At 39.4% G+C, this 19,991-nt stretch overlaps 1 protein-coding gene across 7 annotated transcripts in view; it reads left to right on the top strand.

Annotated features, from left to right (window-relative positions):
* HECW2 (HECT, C2 and WW domain containing E3 ubiquitin protein ligase 2) overlaps positions 1 to 18,423 on the top strand; it is a 321,506-nt gene extending 303,083 nt beyond the window's left edge. For all 7 annotated transcript variants that reach the window (XM_042994961.1, XM_007094709.3, XM_042994965.1 and 4 more), the window contains 3 exons: positions 1,140 to 1,225; positions 2,207 to 2,319; positions 18,023 to 18,423. In XM_042994961.1, the coding sequence (XP_042850895.1) occupies positions 1,140 to 1,225; positions 2,207 to 2,319; positions 18,023 to 18,134 (311 nt within the window). In that variant the 3' untranslated portion in view covers positions 18,135 to 18,423. The remainder of the gene's footprint in view (positions 1 to 1,139; positions 1,226 to 2,206; positions 2,320 to 18,022) is intronic.
* The last annotated feature ends 1,568 nt before the right edge of the window (positions 18,424 to 19,991 follow it).

The following is a 19,991-nucleotide window of genomic DNA, read 5'->3' as shown; positions in this document are numbered from 1 at the left end:
GGGCCTGATTCGTAAGATCAGAAGAGCTATAAAGAGCCACTGTGCTTATTTTATAGATGAGACAACGATTTGCTCAGCACCAAATAGCTAGTTTCTGCCAAATGCACATGGAGCCTGTATAACACCATGTCCGGTATGAATATATTTACCTTTCACTTGGATCCCTTTCTTGTCCAGAGGGCACTAAGCATCACTGATCAAATGGTAAACGCTAAGGCAAAATTTCCCCCAAATTCTACAACCACTGTAACCTGTGAGCAAAAATTCAAATTCAAATCGTTTTTTACCCACCTTGTATGTTGGACTTACTTGTGCTGACTCGGAATGAGAGTGGCTTTGTGTACCTCGAGCACGTGAGTTAATTGGTTTGAATCACCAATTGTACCTTAATCTTCTCTCAACTTAATTTTTCTCCGATGAAAGATTTTGGGATCCACACGTACTGCCTTAATCCTCCCAGGGATGATACTTTTGGCATTTTATTAAATTCTACTAAGCTATGGAATAAAAGTAACATTTAGGTTCGTGGTTATTTGCGATTTATTAGTTGAAGGAAATAGAGTAATAAAATTACGATTTCCTTTTTATTAATAAAAAGTAAGTTGATTTAAAAATATGAACATTATATGTAGTTTTAAAATAGTTTGCAATTAAGTATTTACTTGTATACTTATTTGATTAACATGTCTCTCCTTTACCAGAAGCCCTGTAAGGGTCTGTTTTCTTTGCCACTGTTACCCCCAAGCTTAGTACAGTGCTTGGCATAGTGATACTTGAAAATTATTTCTTAAATGAATGACCAAAAGAGTTAGGTATTTCCAGTAACAGCAATGATCTTTTTCAGAAATGGTATGGTTAAAATGACAACTTTGTTGTTCTTCTCTCCACCAGTTTTGTTTACTGACCACTAAATGGAAACAGAGACCTCCTAGTTTCATTGAGTATTGTCTTTGTTTGACTTTTGACACTCATGTGATTGTATTTACAGTGTTATTCCCCAGCCTTAAATGATAAACAACCTTTAAAGAATCCAAGATGATGATTTATGTCTGGGGGTCTTTTGTCGACACGTCATAGTGTCGTGTCATCTTAACATAGAAAAGTCAAAGTAATGTGGGCTTTCCTGATTGGTTTAATAGGATATCATGACAATCATATTGTAATTCGGTGGTTCTGGGCTGCAGTGGAAAGATTCAACAATGAACAGCGACTCAGGTTGTTACAGGTAAGATGCCATTAGTTAATTTTTTAATGCATTAATATAATTATTATTGGAATTGCTTATGTTTAATAATTGCTAAGTACTCAGTAAACACACCCCATGTTTGCCTGCAAATGTGGGATACATTGTTTCAGACTCTTCTGATTGCATGTTCTGTGGCTCCATCACTAGGCAGAACATCCCCAGCCACGTCCAAGCATCTCATTAGAATTTTGAGGAAATACCAACTCCAGTCCAAGAATCCCAGGAAAAACACCTGCCTTCAGGGCAGCTTGGTCCCTTCAACATGAGATCCTGGGGCACTCTGCAAGGCAGCACCTCTAGCAATAGAAAATGACCTTCAGTCCCTTAGGAAGTGACCAGGTCTTTGAAAAAGAATCTTTTCTTTTCTTCCATGTAATTTTCCACAAACTTGAGATAACAGTGAAGTTCAAGGATACTGGGGAAACTAACTCATTATTTTCTTGTGGTGTTCATAGTTACATGGGCATTTGCTGGTTGATCGCAGCCAAAGAAATACCGGGAACAAGCCTTCTGGATGCTTAGGCAGAGCCTTACAAATAGATTGGGTCTTAACTCCTTTGGATCAAGGATCTGGTCCTCATTTATTCACCTCAAGTTGATCAGGGACTGATGCCAAGTAGACTTAGGTTGATTGATATACCTACTTTATTTATCTGTAACGGGAAATACACCCAGTTTAGTCTACTGAGCTGGCTAGCCGTACAGGATGCTTTATCTACTAAGACCCTCTGGATCTCCTTTTCTTTTATAATGCACTGTCTTTCCTTAGTGTTCCCCAGATCTTTGTCAGAATTCTTGTGTTGGGTTTTTCCACACCCATGGAGTTTTGTCTTCAGGCTTTCCCACCAGTGAGCAGCCTGCTGTTCTTCCCTGAGGGCCCTGCACATGAATGATGCCATGCGTTTGTCAGCAGCTAGCCTCTTGGTTTCACTTTATCCTTCTGTTTTCTTTGGTTGATAGTTTGTCACGGGCACATCCAGCATTCCCTATGAAGGATTTGCTTCTCTCCGAGGGAGTAATGGCCCAAGAAGATTCTGTGTGGAGAAATGGGGGAAAATCACTGCTCTTCCCAGGTAAAATTAAAAAAACAACACTTTTGTACTGTCATGACAGGTGTTCCAGGAGAGAGAGACCTTTAAGTTATGCGTGTATTGATTAATTACTGTTTTTATATTAAAAGTTTGGGAGAGTGGAAAAAAGCTTTTAGAATGAATTTATCTTTGATTACCTTTCAAAATGGAGGAGTAAAAGATCTTACTGGGCATACTTAAAATGCATGCATACATATCTTTTTCTCTTTTTTTATTGAAGTATAATTTACACATGATGTTACTTTAGTTTCAGGTGTACAAAATAGTGATTCGACAAGTCTATACATTATGCCGTGTTCACCACAAGTGTAGCTACTATCTGCCCCAAGACATCACTATTATAATATCATTGACTGTATTCCCTATGCTGTGCCTTCTATTAGCCTAACTTATTCATTCCATAACTGGAAGCCTGTATCACCTTCTCCCCTTCACCCATTTTGACTATCTCCCATTCCCCCTCCCCACTGGCAACTATAAGTTTGTTCTCTCTATGAGTCTATTTCTGCCTTTTGTTGGTTTACTCATTTGTTTTGTGTTTTAGATGCCACATGTAAGTGAAATCATTCGGCTTTCTCTGACTTATTTCACTTAACAGAATACACTCTAGGTTCATCTGTGTTTTTACAAATGATAAGATCTCATGTTTTGTATGACTGTGCACCATTCCTCTGTGTGTGTGTGTGTGTGTGTGTGTGTGTGTGCATGCGTGCGTGCAGGCACATGTGACAGGCACACGCACCACATATTCTTTATCCGTTCATCAGTCAATATGGGTTGCCTCCATATCTTAGCTATTGTAAACAATGCTGCAGTATCTTTTTGAATTAGTGTTTTCATTTTCTTTGGGTAAATATCTGGTAGTGGAATTACTGGGTCATATGGTATTTTTATTTCTAATTGTTTGAAGAACCTCCCAACTGTTTTCCCTAGTGGCTGCACCAAGTTACATTTCTACCAACAGTGCATAAGGCCTCGTTCCTTTTTCTCCACATCCTCGCCAACACTTATTATTTCTTGTCTTTTTTATTTTAACCATCCTGAAAGTGATAGGGGATGTTGCATTGTGGTTTTGATTTGCATTTCCTTGATGATTAGTGATGTAGAGCATCTTTTCATGTGCCTGTTGGCTATCTGTATGTCTTCTTTGGAAAAATATCTGTTCACGTCCTTGGCCCATTTTTAATTGGATTATTTGTGGGATTTTGGTGTTGAGCTGTATAATTTCTCTATATATTTTGGATACTAACCCCTTATTGGATATATCATTTGCAAATATCTTCTGTTATAATACAAAATGCTGTATAACCAAAGCATTTGTTAGCTTTAGTGAAACAATGTTGGTCATCACACTGTGGCTTCTTATGATTGTGGCTCTGACTTAGATGTTCGGAGAAGCTCTCATTTTAAGTATATATGAATAACTATTTAGAATCCCGTCACTAAAAATTGCCACTATGGTTTCTAGAGAGTATTAAATCATGTCAACGTACTCTATACCTCTTTAACTTATATCATACATGCCTTAGTGCCATGTGAATGCTCTCTGCATTGATTCTCATTCATAATAAGATAATGCACTTCTCTGGAGTGAAAAAAAATTGCTTTGCTGCTGCTAATAAATTTAAGAGCCTGTAAGGTAGTAGTTGTGAATATAAGTGTTTGGGGTTGAATGGAGAACTGGAACTGAAACAAAAGAAAAGGAGGGAACACATGAATAAAAGAGGAATGGAGGAGAGTTGATTTTAGAACTCCTTTATGTAATCAGCACTAACAATACAGTATTTTTGAGGTAAAAAAGACTTCAGATTGCCTCTCATTTTACTAATAATAAAACTGTGGGGCACCTGGGCGGCTCAGTCAGTTGAGCGTCTCTAGATTAGGCTTAGATCATAATCTCGAGGATTGTGAATTGGAGCCCCTCATAGGGCTCTGACATTGCAGAGCCCGCTTGGGATTCTCCCTCTCCCTCCCTCTCTGCCCCTCCCCCGTTCACATGCTCTTTCTCAAAATAAATAAATAAACGTTAAAAAAAGCCGCTGCAATCTGCGGGGGGGGGGGGGGGGGTGGGTTAAATGATCTTCCCCAATGGTATTAGGTACCCCAGGATGTCATCCTGAGTTTTTTTTTAAGTACAAGTAACTTTGAGAAACCTGTTAACAAGACTTTCTTCCTAGTGATTGCAAGACACTGTTTCTTAATAATTATTTTCTAAGCATCAACACATGACAAGAAGGGCACTGAAAATACAGATACAGACGGCAATGAGCAGTGCAAGCTCAGGGCCGGCATAAGCCTCCTCAGTCACCCTCAGTATATTTCAATCTGTGAACAGAGGGACTACATCCAAACCCCTAAGTATTAGCCAGCATACCTGATGTTCCAGATTTGGGAGACTGTAATTTCATTATTTAAAGAAATATTTTCTTTATACCTGAATCATCCCTCCCCCACCCCCACCTTAAACACATATTTGTATCTCAAAAACAGATTCACACTGTCTGATTAAGGCTTTGCACCATTCTGAAAAACTCAAGATTAGCATCAAGGAGGCAGGAAATGGCAGATTAATTGTGCCACCTTACTCTTGAAATCTGTTTTTTATAAAGATTTATTTTTGTAAAGTAGATGGAATAAACTGTAATAATAAGCAGATATATAAGTTGTTCACATTTAATCACTGCAATTTTCACCAAACATGGTAAGCAGAGAAAGGTAATTTGACGTAGACCTGAGACCTAGCTTCAGAGAGACTGGGCTGCGTTCCAGCTCTGTTGCTTACCTGCAGATGAGTCTTGGAGAAGTTGCTTAATTTTTCTGAGCCTCTGTTTCCTTATTTACTTTGTAGGTCAGTAATTCTGAGGATTCAATGCAATCATTCATGTAAAACATTTACTGCTGACCCTGGCCTTGAGTAGTTAGTAGTGGCTGCCATTATGATTTCTGTCACCATCATCTGTAAAATATATCAGGCAGTAGTGTATTGGAAGGAGCACAGGGTTGGGAGTTAGAAGATCTGGGTTCTAGTCCTGCCTCTGCCACCAGCTAACTCTGGGACCTAGAAGATCACTTGATGTGCAAAAGGCCAGGGAGAGGGTGGTATATTAGGTTTGGTTGAACAAAAACTTATAGTGAGAGGTTTCTGAAAATCTTGGGAGTCAGGCTGGTTCACTTTCTACTTCCCCCTGAGAGTTCCAGGAAGTTTGTGTGCTGACTCATTATAAGTGATGGTGTTCTCCATTATCATTGCATACACACAGTTGGGCAACAGACGTTGTTTCTTCCTTTCTTCATTATGACCTAAGGTTGGTTCTAGATTCCTAGTTTTACCCAGATTATAAAAATGCATAAATACAGATGATATATGAAGCACATCAGGCAAGCAGACTACTTTCGTATCTTGTCTATAACAGGCTCTAACGTTTTAGATCTGATAGGGAGAAATAGCTGTTCAGCCATTCTGCTCCACAGGTAGTGAGCTTATCTATTGGAGAGGCATGCGTGCAGATCAAAGAGCAAGGATATACTGGCTTTCTGCTCCGAAGCAAGAGGCCTGATCCATCTCTGCAGAATAGGAACAACAATGCCCTGCTCAAAGAGGATGTGACAAGTGAGTAAGATAATGCATTTGAAAGTCCTTAGAGAGAGTAGCTTTCCTTTGTTCTTTTTATCCCTTGATTCTGACTCTTCCGTAAGCCCACCATACTGCTATAACTATGAAGATGTGCTCCTCAGAGAAAGTACACTTGGAGGAAAAATATAACAAGAAGAACTTCAATGCACGACCATATATTTTTTCAGAAGTGATTTTTTGACTGATAACATTGGCGTCATCCTTTGAAATGTGGGGTGTTGCTTAAATGTTAAAAAAAGATCTGTAAGATTGTCTGTAGTCTGAAGAGATTGTTCTATATGACTGAGGCCATTTCTCCTATCATTGAAACGGATATACTGAAGCCATTTTTCCAGCTATTTCCTGATAGGTTTAAGTTGCAGAACTGAAGATCTGGTCTGTCTCATGCTGGTCAACCCCAATGTATTTCTTTTTCCTGTTAGTGAGACAGTGTTTAACGTGTAAAGTAGGACCTCTCTTTTGACTGGAGACAAAATGGATGGGTGTTCTTCTTACTTACAAAATGTATTCTATAAGAAGTCTGGCATGGGGCACCTGGGTGGCTCAGTCGGTTCAGCGTCCGACTTCGGCTCAGGTCATGATCTCACAGTTTGTGAGTTCGAGTCCCACGTCAGGCTCTGTGCTGACCGCTTGCTCAGAGCCTGGAGCCTGCTTCAGATTCTGTGTCTCCTTCTCTCTCTGCCCCTCCCCTGCTCACGCTTTGTCTCACTCTGTTTCTCAAAAATAAATAAATGTAAAAAAATTTTTAAAAAGTTCTGGCATCATCTCATTCAGATATGAGAGGCTGTAGCCTAGAGAGCTGGAAGTGGCTGTACAGAATGAGGATGGGCAGTTCTGGCAAACAGGAGGGCATCTTAGCCTTTCTAGACACAGATGATGGAGGGCTTTTCAACCTTTCAAGCAAGCAAATTTGAGTCTTATTTTCTCAGATTTCCTAGTCTCACTTTGTGGTAGCACTACTTACATTGTGAGCCAAAAAGTGTATTAAAGTATATAGGGTTTCTGAAGCCAGTACAAGTTGAGTCCATGGCTCTTTTTTTCTCTCTTGTGGTAATGAAGTAACTAGAGACGCAGATGATAAATAATGATGGAGGCAGACGGGTGTCTCCGCAAAGGCTTATAGCCTGAACACATTACTGCACTTCCTCTGCTCTGCGGTTGGTAGTTAGTTCTGTATTTTGAGTTTCTGTAGATTTCCTATCCCCTGGTGCTCTGATGTACTTACGAGACAGTCAATTCACTTTATGGCAATTGCTCTTAAACATTCTGAAAGACAGGATGCTAACATGCCAGCCTGGAAAATGCAGGGCAAATCCTCTCTCCCAGCATGGTATGGAGTTTATGTGTTCATCTCTGAAGGTTCTTGCCAAGTAGGATGATGGGACAAAGGATTTGGAGAGCTGCAATAATGATGGAGGGGTAGTGGGTTTTTTGAAGGGGGGGAAGCGTTTTGAAAATGGCTGTGTCTGGAGATTATTGTGAATGAAATGCTGACCCAAATTAAGAAATAAGCAAGAATTAATTATGAAATGGGTGTCTCGGGGAGACAGTTTCTCTAGTGGAATAGAACTTTAAAAAATAAAAATATTTTTTAAAGATACAACTTTTTTCATTTTTAAAACTCTGCTTTTTATTCTTATGAAAACATTTACCAAAAAACAAAAACAAAAACAACAAAAAGGCCAAGAAATTCTTGTTCTCCTCAGAAAGCCCCTCCAGACTAGTGCCCCCAGTGCACCTGTCACTCTGTCACACTTTATTTCCTTCATTAGACATACCCCCAACTTAATCATTATGTTTAGTTATTGGTTTACTTGTTGATTTTCTGTCTCTCCCTCTAGGATATAAGCCCATGAGAACAAGGACCTTGTTGGAATTGAATGTGGCTTTGCCCATAGTGCTGAGTCCTGGCATATAATTTGCACTCAGTGAATATTGTTCTTAGTGAATTCTTTTTTTTTTTAATAAATTTTTTTAATGTTTTTATTTATTTTTGAGACAGAGAGAGACAGAGCATGAGCAGGGGAGGGGCAGAGAGAGAGGGAGACACAGAATCCGAAACAGGGTCCAGGCTCGGAGCCGTCAGCACAGAGCTCGACGCGGGACTCAAACTCATGGACTGTGAGATCATGATCTGAGCCAAAGTCGGACGCTTAGCTGACTGAGCCACCCAGGCGCCCCTGTTCTTAGTGAATTCTTAAACTTAGGGTATGACTGTGGACTACTCCAGATGCGATATGCCAGAGTCACTTTTGTATCTCTGTATCCTCATCTGAACAATTGAGATACATACCAGTAATTACATCACAAAGTTGTCTCGAGGATGAACTGAGGTAACACATGCAAAGTGCTTAAAATGAGGCCTACTACATCATTCAATAAATGTAGCCATTATTTTTTTTCAAGTTTATTTATTTTGAGAGAGAGAGAGCGGGGGAGGGGCAGAGAGAGAGGGAGAGAAAGAAGCCCAAGCAGGCCCCATGCTGTCAGCATGGAGCACAATGTGGGACTCAATCTCATGAACCATGAGATAATGACCGGAGCCAAAACCAAGAGTCGGACACTTAGATGACTTCACCACCCAGGTGCCCCTAGATTTAGCCATTATTACTGTTGTTCCTAATATCTAGCCCTCAGAGCTGGCATGGTATATCTTTGGGTGGGCAAGAAATGTGCTATATCCACTCAGGATATTTATATTTTGCTTGGACTTCCAGGAGTTTTCGTCCTGGAACTGTTCCCTACTGAGTTTTCTACTACAGCTTTAAATTCTTACATTTAACAAGTGTGTAGTCTTCTTCATTTACAGGTGAAGAAGCTCACAGTGCGTAGGTTGAAGTTTCTTCCGCCGATCATCCCCAGATGCAGGAATCCCCACTATGGGGACATTCCACACTGTATTTATAAATCCAGGTACATTTTAACCAAGGTGTCCTATTGAAACTTTGGAAGGCATTATTAGCAGAGAGACTTCCTCTAAAAAAGCCTTTTGATACTCATTATGCATTTATTGTATGCAAAACCTTGTGGTAGATATAAATTGATCTCTGTCCATGTGGACCTTAACAGTGAAGGAAGTAATAGACATTTAAATGAACAGGTAACCAACATCATTGGCCGCCAGATGGGATATGACAAATGAGTAGTGGGGGTAGTAAAGGCCAGAATTCCCTTCCCTTGATTCACGTTTATTGAACACCTGGTGAAGGTCAGGGATTATTCTGTGTCACCATGGATTACACAAATATTTGTGAACTAGTCTTAGCAGGAATTCCTGTTCTAAATCTCATGGCCTAAGAAGATATTAATGAGGATATTACAGAAATTATGAATATTTTTAAAATCCTAACAAGTTTTACCTTTATTTGTGTTTATAAATCTATCTATCTAGGCTAACAAAACAATCACTGGATTACTTTAATTGAATTTTGTCATTCTGTGTGATTGGTAACTTTGAATTTTCATGCTGATTACAAGCTCTGAACTCATCGTCTATTCCCCCACCCATTTCCTATATTTCCTGCTTTGTTTAATGGTACCTCTGCCATCTTACTCCCCATACTTAGTCACCGGCTACCTTTCCTCTATGGAATAAATGGGAAAGGTCTTTGCATGAGCACACCTCACTTCCTGATGTGGTCTGCCTCCCCAACTGGCTTATGGTCTAGTCTTGGCCACTGTCACTCAAGTACTTTTACTTCTCGAGTTTCCTGATGATGCATTGTTTCCCCATACTTCCGGGCAGTCTGCTAAGAACATCCTTCTCCTTGTTGTTTATCCAGAAAAACCCTATACACCTACAAATCCTTCAAGGCTTGGCACAAACAGTATCCACTTAAAGCCTTTCCTGACTCTGCGGAGCAGACTTGCAACTCCTTGTATTAAAATTGTTTGTGTGCAGGGCCACTAATAGCTCATCTGGATCTTTTGGATTAATTAGACAACTGTGTCTTGTAGCCTTGTGGAGGAATGCAGCCCTGAGTTAGGGCTCATGGTTTGGTGAGCATAGGCAAAGGTAGGCTGGATTTTAGTGCCCACTCACCCAGCCAGATCCCCTAGTGCAGAGCACAGACGGCACAAGCTTTAGGGCCTCCGATTTGCTTGCATATTTTGATGCCAGGTTGTAAATTCTCCTTGTGGGCAGAGGCCAGACTTTACTTCCTCATCTACCAGGGGACAGGTTAATGCCTGGCATGCAGTAGGAACTCAGTAAGTAATTGTTCAGTGAATGAAGGAATAAATGAAATGTTGTGTAAATTGAAGAATCTTTATTCATCATGGTACTTTGTGTGGGGAGGACAAGCTTTCAGAATATGGCATCTTCAGGGGGAGAAATAGTGTAAGAGGTTTTACAGGGAAACAGTCTTGGATGCTGCCAGAAGTGTCATTGAGCCCTGAATTAGAGGCCCCGGAGAGCCTGGAGGAAACCCCCCTTTGCGTACTCCACAGCCCAACTACAGGCCCACTCTGGCCCTGCCCCCAGCAGCCCTGACAACCAGAACTGCAGGCACACCTGATTCCCTTAGGGGAAAGCCTGTGGACACTCACAGAGGCAAACTGTGGCCTTGAAAGGTAATTTAGGTCAGGAATACTCACATTTTCAAAGGAATCTAGACATTAACAAGTAATATGTTCCAAGGTTCCTTAGGAATTTTCCAGAATGCCTGTGTCTGCTTTTGACTTATTAATTACTTGATAAAGAGGTGGGAATAGGAGTAAGGAGACAAATCTGAAGGATTATGCACCACTGCCGATTGGAAAAAAGAGAGTAAAGCACTTTCTAAATAATAATGCAAGTACAAAGGATTTATTAGACTCAAATATATTTTGTTTCTAGGACTACACCTACTTGATAAAATGAGATCCATGATTTTCTCCTTCTCTTTCTCCCTCTCTCTCTGTCCCTCGTTTTCTCTTTTAATTTAAAATCCTGTTTGTAATTTCTTATTTGTCTTACATTTTGAGTCCTAAAGCTACCAAAAAATCAGTCCTGGGAAAATGGGGAATCAATTAATAAGTACACACACACACACACACACACACACACACACACACACACACTGAAAGAGAGAGAGAGAGGAGAAATTCATTAATTTACTGTGAAAATTTAGAGGGGATTGTGATACTTTGGGCTCACTGGATTTAGATAATTGACTTGTCTATCTATAGGAAAGAAGAGAGAGTAAGCATGTGACCTGGTTAACGTTTGAAGAATACAGAAAGCACCAAGAGATTAAGTCATACCAGATGTCTGGAGGGCTTTAAATCTTCTTTATATTGATGGCTGCACGATTTCCCAAAGATGGGTTCAGACCTGCCCTCCTTGAGTGGTTCTGGCTGCATAGATTAAAATGAGGTAAACTCATTATAGCCTTAGTGTAGCTGGCTTTGAAAGATTTGAAAAATGTCCTTTTATTGAGACTGAATAACTGGATGTGCTTTTGCTGCCAATGTCAACATAGTCTAAGAGCCCTCCTGTTATTTTCTGCTAGAGTTTTCTTAGGACATGGAATGGGGCGGGAGAGGGAGGAGTGTGAAAGGCCTCAGAGGATTGTGTTTTGTTTTGCTTTTCCTCTTCTTGGCTCATACTGCAGGTTGATGGTAAATATTGGGCAATTTATTTAACCACACTATTCCTCAATTTCCTTATTAGCAATGCTGTCTTGTTTATAAGGAGTTTTGAAATTTTTGCAGGCATACAAAATGCTGATGTAGATAGCCAATGTCGATATCTTATTTCTCATCCACTTGATGTCTGTCCAGTGGTGGAGACCACCTGCATCGGACTCACTTGTAGTGATTGTTAAAATACGGATCCCTAGGCCCACCCTAAACTTTCTGAATTAGAATCTTAGGGGGTGGAGCCAAAAATCTCCAAGGTAAACAGGCTTCTTGGGTGATTCCAAGGCACTTCAGTGTGTCCCTTAACGTACCTCTGCTTTCTGGTAAGCCTGAGATAGGACTGGATGGTTTGAACTGAGCCTAAAAATCCCCTGGTATCTCCCAAGGTTTTCTGGACTGACCTAATGCAGACCATTTTCCCCAGAGCTACTGCATATTGTGATTGAGTCATTCATTTAAAAAATATTTGAAGCTTCATTTGGCTACCTTGTCATCAAAATGTATGTAATGTAATATGATGTTCAAGTAGGATGTCCTCTAATGTATGTGGTCTGTGAACTAACAGTTCACAGTCAGGAGTAGGATAAAATTAACACTCAGACTTCAAAAAATGAAAGAACAGAGCCCATGAACATTCCTGCTTTCGGTTTCATCTTGGACTTCCCCTAGGTTGGGGTCCTATTTTTGATTTGGCCACTGACTCAACTTTGACCTTGGGAAAACCACTTAATCTTTCTGCAGTTTCCCCCTCCACAGTATATATACTCTCCATCCTCGTGAAGCATTTTCTAGAGAAGCTATTTAGTTTATTCAGAGGGAAAGTTCTTTTATGGTAACCATATGTTATACAACTAGATATAATTTTGGAAGCAGTGATCATCTTAGATTATGGATCAGTAATGGTGATTGTGTCTTATGACTGAAGAGGATCAAAAAAAGTTGTCCAGTCCTTCCCTTTGTGTTGAGATCTGAGTCTTTAGAGAGAAGAGTACTCAGGCTTAAAAAAAAACCATTCAGACTTATAGATTTACTGGATAAGATACCATAGTATCTGCAAAGATACTACAGAAACTGCAGAGAGAGAGACATGCCGAGTTCCTGTTTCTCTGCTCAGATACCGGGGAGTGGAAGGATATCTGTTTACTCTCAGCTGTGCCCCCTGCCTATCCATGATAGGGTGATTCTACTGTATTACATTCATCACACTTACCTCCTTTCCTTGGACTGTTCTACTGCCTTGAGACCTGCAGTCATTTTCTATTGCTGCATCACCAATTAGCACAAACTTAGCACCTTAAACCAACACACAATTATATCACTTTCTTCGGATCAGGAGTTCACGCATGGCTCAGCTGGGTCTTCTGCTCAGCATCTCACAAGACTGAAATCAGGGTATTGGCTGGAATGCATTCTCATCTGGAGGCTCAACTGGACCTGCTTCCAAGCTCTTTTAAGCTGTTGGCAAAATTGTGGCTATAGAATCCATGGCAGGTGACTTCTTTAAATCCAGCAACATTGAGAGTCTCTGACCTCCCTGATGCTTTTTAATTTTTTTTTAATTTTTTTTTTAACGTTTATTTATTTTTGAGACAGAGAGAGACAGAGCATGAACGGGGGAGGGGCAGAGAGAGAGGGAGACACAGAATCGGAAGCAGGCTCCAGGCTCTGAGCCATCAGCCCAGAGCCTCACTCGGGGCTCGAACTCACGGATCGTGAGATCGTGACCTGAGCTGAAGTCGGACGCTTAACCGACTAAGCCACCCTGGCGCCCCTGATGCTTTTTTAAAGGTCTCGCCTAATTAGGTCAGGCCAACCCAGGATAATCACCCTTTTGTTTAACTTAAAATCAACTCCTGGCTTTAATTACATCTGCAGTATACCTTCACCTGTGCCATATTCCATGGATTGCAAGTTACAAATCCCACTCATGCTCGAAAGATGGGGATTATACAAAGGCCTGGGTCATGGTGAGTCATCTTAGAATTTGCCTGCCACAGACCCACAGTGAATTAAAATTCTGCAATTAAGTATGTGCAAGAACTTAACTGGGGACTTTAAACATTACTATTTATGAATCCCTATTCCTATGTATGTGACCATTCTGTTAATTCTTAATTAGCTAAAACTAGCCTCTAGTTAAGGGAAAATATTTGGTGTCAAGAGGGAAGGAACAGGCTTAACTAGGGTGTGATAAATTACACCGATAGTCATGCCCTGTCCTAAGCAAATAAACCATTAATTAGGGATTATTGCTTAGCTAGCAAATGGGTCATCTTGAACTATTTTTATTTCCTAATTCACCCAAAATGACTCAATTCATGAAAATGAGTTCACACGTATCTATTCAAGATTACAACTATGAGCTACTCTTTTGAGAAAAGTTGTCCCCAAAGTTGATCTATAGCACTCTTTAATACACCAGCACTACCAAAAGAAAAGCATAGACAACAAAAAACTCCTACTGGGTATAAGCAATAATGATCACTTTTTCAACATCCTTCTTATCAATACACTGAAGACAGAATGACAACGTATCAGAAATGGATAACAAAGAACCAGGTTTACGTTGTTCTGTAAATAAAAGGCATAACTAAATTAAAAAGTGAATGGCTGAAGAGATTAGCCAGAGATAATACAAGAGTTAATCTCTTTATTTTGTACTGTTTATGCCAATCAATAAGAAATCCTAAAGCTTTAAATGACAAAATGGACTTCACACTCAGAGGATGGCTGTTATAAAAATAATAATAACAATAAATATTGATAAGGATGTACACAAATTGGAACCCTTGTTCACTGCTGATAGGAATGTAGAATGATGTAGCCATTGTGGAAAACAGTATAGCAGTTCTTAAAAAAATTTACAATAGAGGGGCACCTGGGTGACTCAGTCAGTTGAGCTTCTGACTTCGGCTCAGGTCATGATTTCATGGTTTGTGAGTTCCAGCCCTGTGTTGGGCTCTGTGCTGACAGCTCAGAGCCTGGAGCCTGCTTTGGGTTCTGTGTCTCCCTCTTTCTCTTCCCCTCCCTGCTTGAACTCTCTCTCTCTGTCTCTCTCTGTCTCTCTCTCTCCCTCTCTCTCTCAAAAATAAATAAACATTTTAAAAGAATTTTTTTTAATTAAAAAAAATTTACAATAGAATTGCTATATGATCCAGCAATTCCATTCCTGGGTATATACACAAAAAGAATTAAAAGCAGGGACTTGACAAGATACTTGCACACCAATGTACATAACATTTTTTTTAATAGCTAAAAGATGGAAACAACCCTTGTCCATCAGTGGATGAATGGATTAACAAAATGCAGTATATACCTGCAATGGAGTATTATTCAACCTCAAAAAAAAAAAAAAAAAAAAAAAAGGAAGTTCTGATCCATGCTATAATATGGGCCTGGAAGACATTATTATGCTCAGTGAAATAAGCCCATCATAAGGGACAATGATTCCAGTGACAAAAGGTACCTACTATAGTGAAATACATAGAAAATAGAGTTGTGGTTGCAGGGGTAAGAGAGGATTGGAGTTGGTGTTCAATAGTATAGTTTCAGCTTGGAAAGATTTTAAAGTTTCAGAGATGGGTGGTAGTGATAGTTGCAAAACACTGTCGATGTACTTAATGCTACAGAACTGCACTTAAAATTGGCTAATACCAGATGCCTGGGTGGCTCAATCAGTTGAGCATCTGACTCGGCTCAGGTTGTGATATCACAGTTCATGAGATGGAGCCCCGGGTGGGGGCAGGTGCAGAGCCTGCTTGGGATTCTCTCTCTTCCCCTCTTTCTGCTGCTCTTCTGCTCATTCTCTCTCTCTCCCTCCCTCTCTCTCTCTCTCTCTTTCCTTCCCTCTTTCCCTCCCTCCCTCTCTTTCTCTCTCTCTCTCAAAAAAAAGAACACTTGAAAAGATAAACAGGCCAAGGAGATGAACATGTAGGTCACAAAATAGGAAATGTTACAAGCAAGCTAACTTGGAGAAAGATGCTCAGCCATGTCGGTCACCAAAGAAATGAAAACTTTTATATTTCATTTAACAAAGCATTATCTTTTAGTCTAATGGGATAATGAATGTTATTCATCTAAATACAAAGCCCGGCATATAATTATATTCAAAACATATTTACTTCTCTGCTTCTTCTCATTTCCCTAGAACAGAGATAAAGTCTTCATTTAATAATTCTATACTGGTATACACACAAGGACTATCCTAGTACTATCTTTTAAACCATTCTAGGACTATCTTTTAGTATGCTAGTTTAGTTTTTTTAAAGTTGAACGTCTTCGGGACGCCTGGGTGGCTCAGTTGGTTGAGTATCCGACTTCGGCTCTGGTCATGATCTCGTGGTTCGTGGGTTCGAGCCTCACATCGGGCTCTGTGCTGACAGCTGAGAGCCTGGAGTCTGCTTTGTGGATTCTGTCTCCCTCTCTCTCTGCCCCTGCCCAGCTCATACTCTCTCTCTCTCTCTCTCTCAAAAATAAATAAAACATTAAAAAAAAAAAAGCTAAACATCTTCCTTGAGGCCTCCAAGTTGAGGTTCCAGTGTAAGGGAGATACAACAAGAACTACATTAACAAGAATTATATTAAATGCAATTCTGAAATAGTTTGTTATGTTAAAAACGTGTTTGGGTACAATGATTAATTAGATGACTGCCCCCCATATATCTAGCATTTGTAATAACAACAGTCATAAACTCTGAGCCAGTACCATATCTCTGTCCTAAAACTGATATTCTTATAATTGAGCCCCTTTGCATTCCTGCTCTAAAAAGGCACGTGGCCAGACACCTGCTTGATTATCTCTTTGTTATTTTGTCATTTCCATGAGTCATGATTATCTTTTGGCAATTTAATGAAGGCAACTAGAGCAAATCTTTTTGATGGTAATGAAATGTAGCTAACAATACATCCCTTATTTATTGGTCAAACAGTGTGAGCCAGGCATGATATTAAACACGCTTCTGTTACTTGATTTAATTCTTTAATTCTTCATTTAATTCTTTGGATCCTTCTGAGACAAATGATATTATTCTCATTTTATAGGTGAGAAATGGAGTCTCAGGGAGTTTTAATAACTCCAAATCACACAGCTGGGTGGTAGATCTAGAATTCAAACCCCGGTCTGTTCAGCTTCAAACTTCTCATCCTTCCATGGCACTAAACTGCATCTAGGAATATAATTATATTTACGTCTTAAGGGTAAAGTGATTTATGAGAGTGAAAATTTAAACATGTAACTTTGTAAAAATAGTCCATCAGTAATTATAACTCCTAAAATTACATATGAATTTGGGAGCAGTTTTTTTTAGTCAACGTTGTTTAGCCCCCACAAAGAAGCTGTTGTACATTCAGAATAAAATGCTTCCTATTCCATGTCAAAAGTGCAGATTTTTTTCCTGATAAGATGTACTATTTGGAGACTGTCTATTTTTTATTGTGATTCAGGTGCAAATAACAGGAAAGCATATTTTTTTCCTATCTTGGCAAAAGGGGAGGTATTTCTAAAAAAGAATACTTAATGTAATGATTTAAATGGCCATGATTTTGTACTGCGAGTTAGGAGAAAACAGATTATAGCACAGGATTGGAAGAAGTAACAATGGTCTACTGACCTCGGCAGGAAAATCCAGCCAGGGAATTTCCCCAAGACTCTAAGCCAGTCTTCAGAGATACTCAGTGCTCTTCTGTGCCCAACAAAATGACAGAATGTAAAACCCTAGATTTTCTGAGACATCCATGCAAAATCAAACTCTGAAAATGAATTACTTTGCAAGAACTTACATTCATGTCTGTGTAAGTGTTGAATCTCTAAATTGTACACCTGAAACTTATATTACACTGTATGTTCACTAACTGGAATTCAAATAAAAACTTAGAAAAAAAGTATAACATCAAAAGAGATGCAAAAAATCAAACTTGTCTTTGCAGTTCTTAGACAACTAAACAAAGCAATATGTATGTAATGTGGATTTTAAATGGTTGTGAAAACAAAGAAAATATATTTTTTTTAACGTTTATTTATTTTTGAGACAGAGAGAGAGCATGAACAGGGGAGGGGCAGAGAGAGAGGGAGACACAGAATCTGAAATGGGCTCCAGGCTCTGAGCTGTCAGCACAGAGCCCGACGCGGGGCTCGAACTCACAGACCGTGAGATCATGACCTGAGCCGAAGTCGGACGCCTAACCAACTGAGCCACCCAGGCGCCCCAAGAAAATATTTTTTAAATACCCCATTCCTCTTTAGAAATTCAAATGTTTTCACAGTTTCTCCAAAAAATAAGTGTGAAAATTGGCAACAAACAATCTGATTATGAAAGACGAGCATGAACACATGTGTGTGCACGCACGTGCGTGCGCACACACACACACACACACCCCAATCTCATTTCGTTCAAAGCACGTTAATCTTTGTACTGCTGCTTCTGTTTGCAGAGCTCACACTTGTTTCAACCGTCTGGATCTCCCCCCGTACCCATCATTCTCCATGCTTTATGAAAAACTCTTGACAGCAGTTGAAGAAACAAGTACCTTTGGACTTGAGTGACCTGGAAGAACGATGCCAGGCTCTGTATGGACAGGCAATTTCAGAAGCTGCTGTCTAGAAGAATGACTGAATGTTGGAAGTTTCAAGAGTATGCTTCCACTAGAGTCAAGCTGAGTGCTATTATTTTCCAGGAACACATGCTCTGTCACAATGGGGTCCGGATAGTGGTGATGAGTCCTCTTGGAAGGATTTGGGTGAGCTTGATGCCCAGGGAACTACCCAACAGTCTTTCAATCAACAGTTGTTGACTGCCAAACTTTTTTCCATTTGTGTTATGTTCCAAGACAAAGATGAACCTGTACACGATCAGCTCCATGGTAACTTTCAGGGACTCGGGAGAATCTTGAAACTTACCTTTGAACGCGGTTCAAGCCCAACTGGCAGCACTTGGCCCAATCTCCAAATTAGCTCAAGTTAAATAATATAATAAAAACAAATATATTTCCTAAAAGTACATTCATTTAAGCCCTACGTTGTAGCAGAATATTCATTTTCTTGCTATGAGTGCCTGCATGGTGTGCACCATAGGTTTCAGCTTTCATGGGACACAAGTGAAAATGAAACCAAGTCAACATGAGGTAACTTTAAAGATTTGCAATAAGGTGGTCTGTGACAATGTATATGCAAAGTGGTATGTGTGTAATTATGGCTGAAGACAAACTGTTCTACAATGAATAACTAATGACAGATTTTATGCTTTATAATGCATGAAAACAATTTAAAAATAACTAGCAATTAATCACAGCATATCAGGAAAAAATACACAGTGAGTTCTGTTTATTTTTCATAGGTTCATTATATTTATGTTCTTTAAGATGTATATAAGAACCTACCTGTTCCGTATGTATCACCTGTTCCATTTTCATGTTCCATGCTTACTCGGGCATCATGCTAGTACGTATCCTTTTAAGCACTCTCAAGGGAACAAAAGGGCCTTTTATTTTTATAAAGGTACAAAAAAAATTCCCCGAAATATTTTGCACTGAATGTACCAAAGTTGAAGGGACATTACAATATGACTAACAGCAACTCCATCACTTGACAAGTAAATAGAAAATAGCTTCTAAATCAAACTTCCTTCACAGTGCCATGTCTACCACTACAAGGACTGTGCATCTAAGTAATAATTTTTTAAGACTCACTATATGTGATAGTATGATATGCATTTATTTAAAATGCATTAGACTTCTTCCATCCATCAGATACTTTACAGGATGGCATTTAATACAGATATTTCGTATTTCCCCCACTGCTTTTTATTTGTACAGCATCATTAAACACTAAGATCGTTTAGAGAGCCATCAGCAACACCCAAGAGATCAGCTCTCTTTAGTAATAAGAATTCCATTTTCCCTCATCAGTGAAGACATCACAAATTGAAACTCTCAGTACTATATTTCTAAGCCTGCATTTTCACTGATGCATAATTTTCTTATCAATATTAAGAAACAATTTTTCTATGGTCTCTCAGAAACTGCATGATATCACTAATGTTATTTCTGCTTAGTTTTATCAGACAATGTTCTTCATTTTTATTGCTTTTGGGGTTATTTCACATCATTGTTTATTTCTTGACTTCTGGCCGTAACTAATCAGAGTGAGTTCTTCAATAGAGTGAAGTTAAATCGTGGATAATAAAAGCATTGGATTCACATTTGGTTTGCCAGCCTGTGGTTTTACAGGCACTGCCCAAACACTCTTTGAGAATTATAAGTAGCCATGGAATTCCTATTATGGGATGTTGGCAATCTTGTATTTTATAGAGTCAGATGCATGGTTTTCACAGATGGTTTGTAAGAACTAATTGCTCTCCTGTTGGTTAAGCTATGTTTACCATTGAGACCCTCAAGAGGAATA

Source organism: Panthera tigris, chromosome C1 (assembly GCF_018350195.1).
Source record: "Panthera tigris isolate Pti1 chromosome C1, P.tigris_Pti1_mat1.1, whole genome shotgun sequence".
NCBI lineage: Eukaryota > Metazoa > Chordata > Mammalia > Carnivora > Felidae > Panthera > Panthera tigris.
The sequence above is the reverse complement of the archived record's forward strand: the minus strand, read 5'-3'. Positions and strand labels throughout refer to the sequence as shown.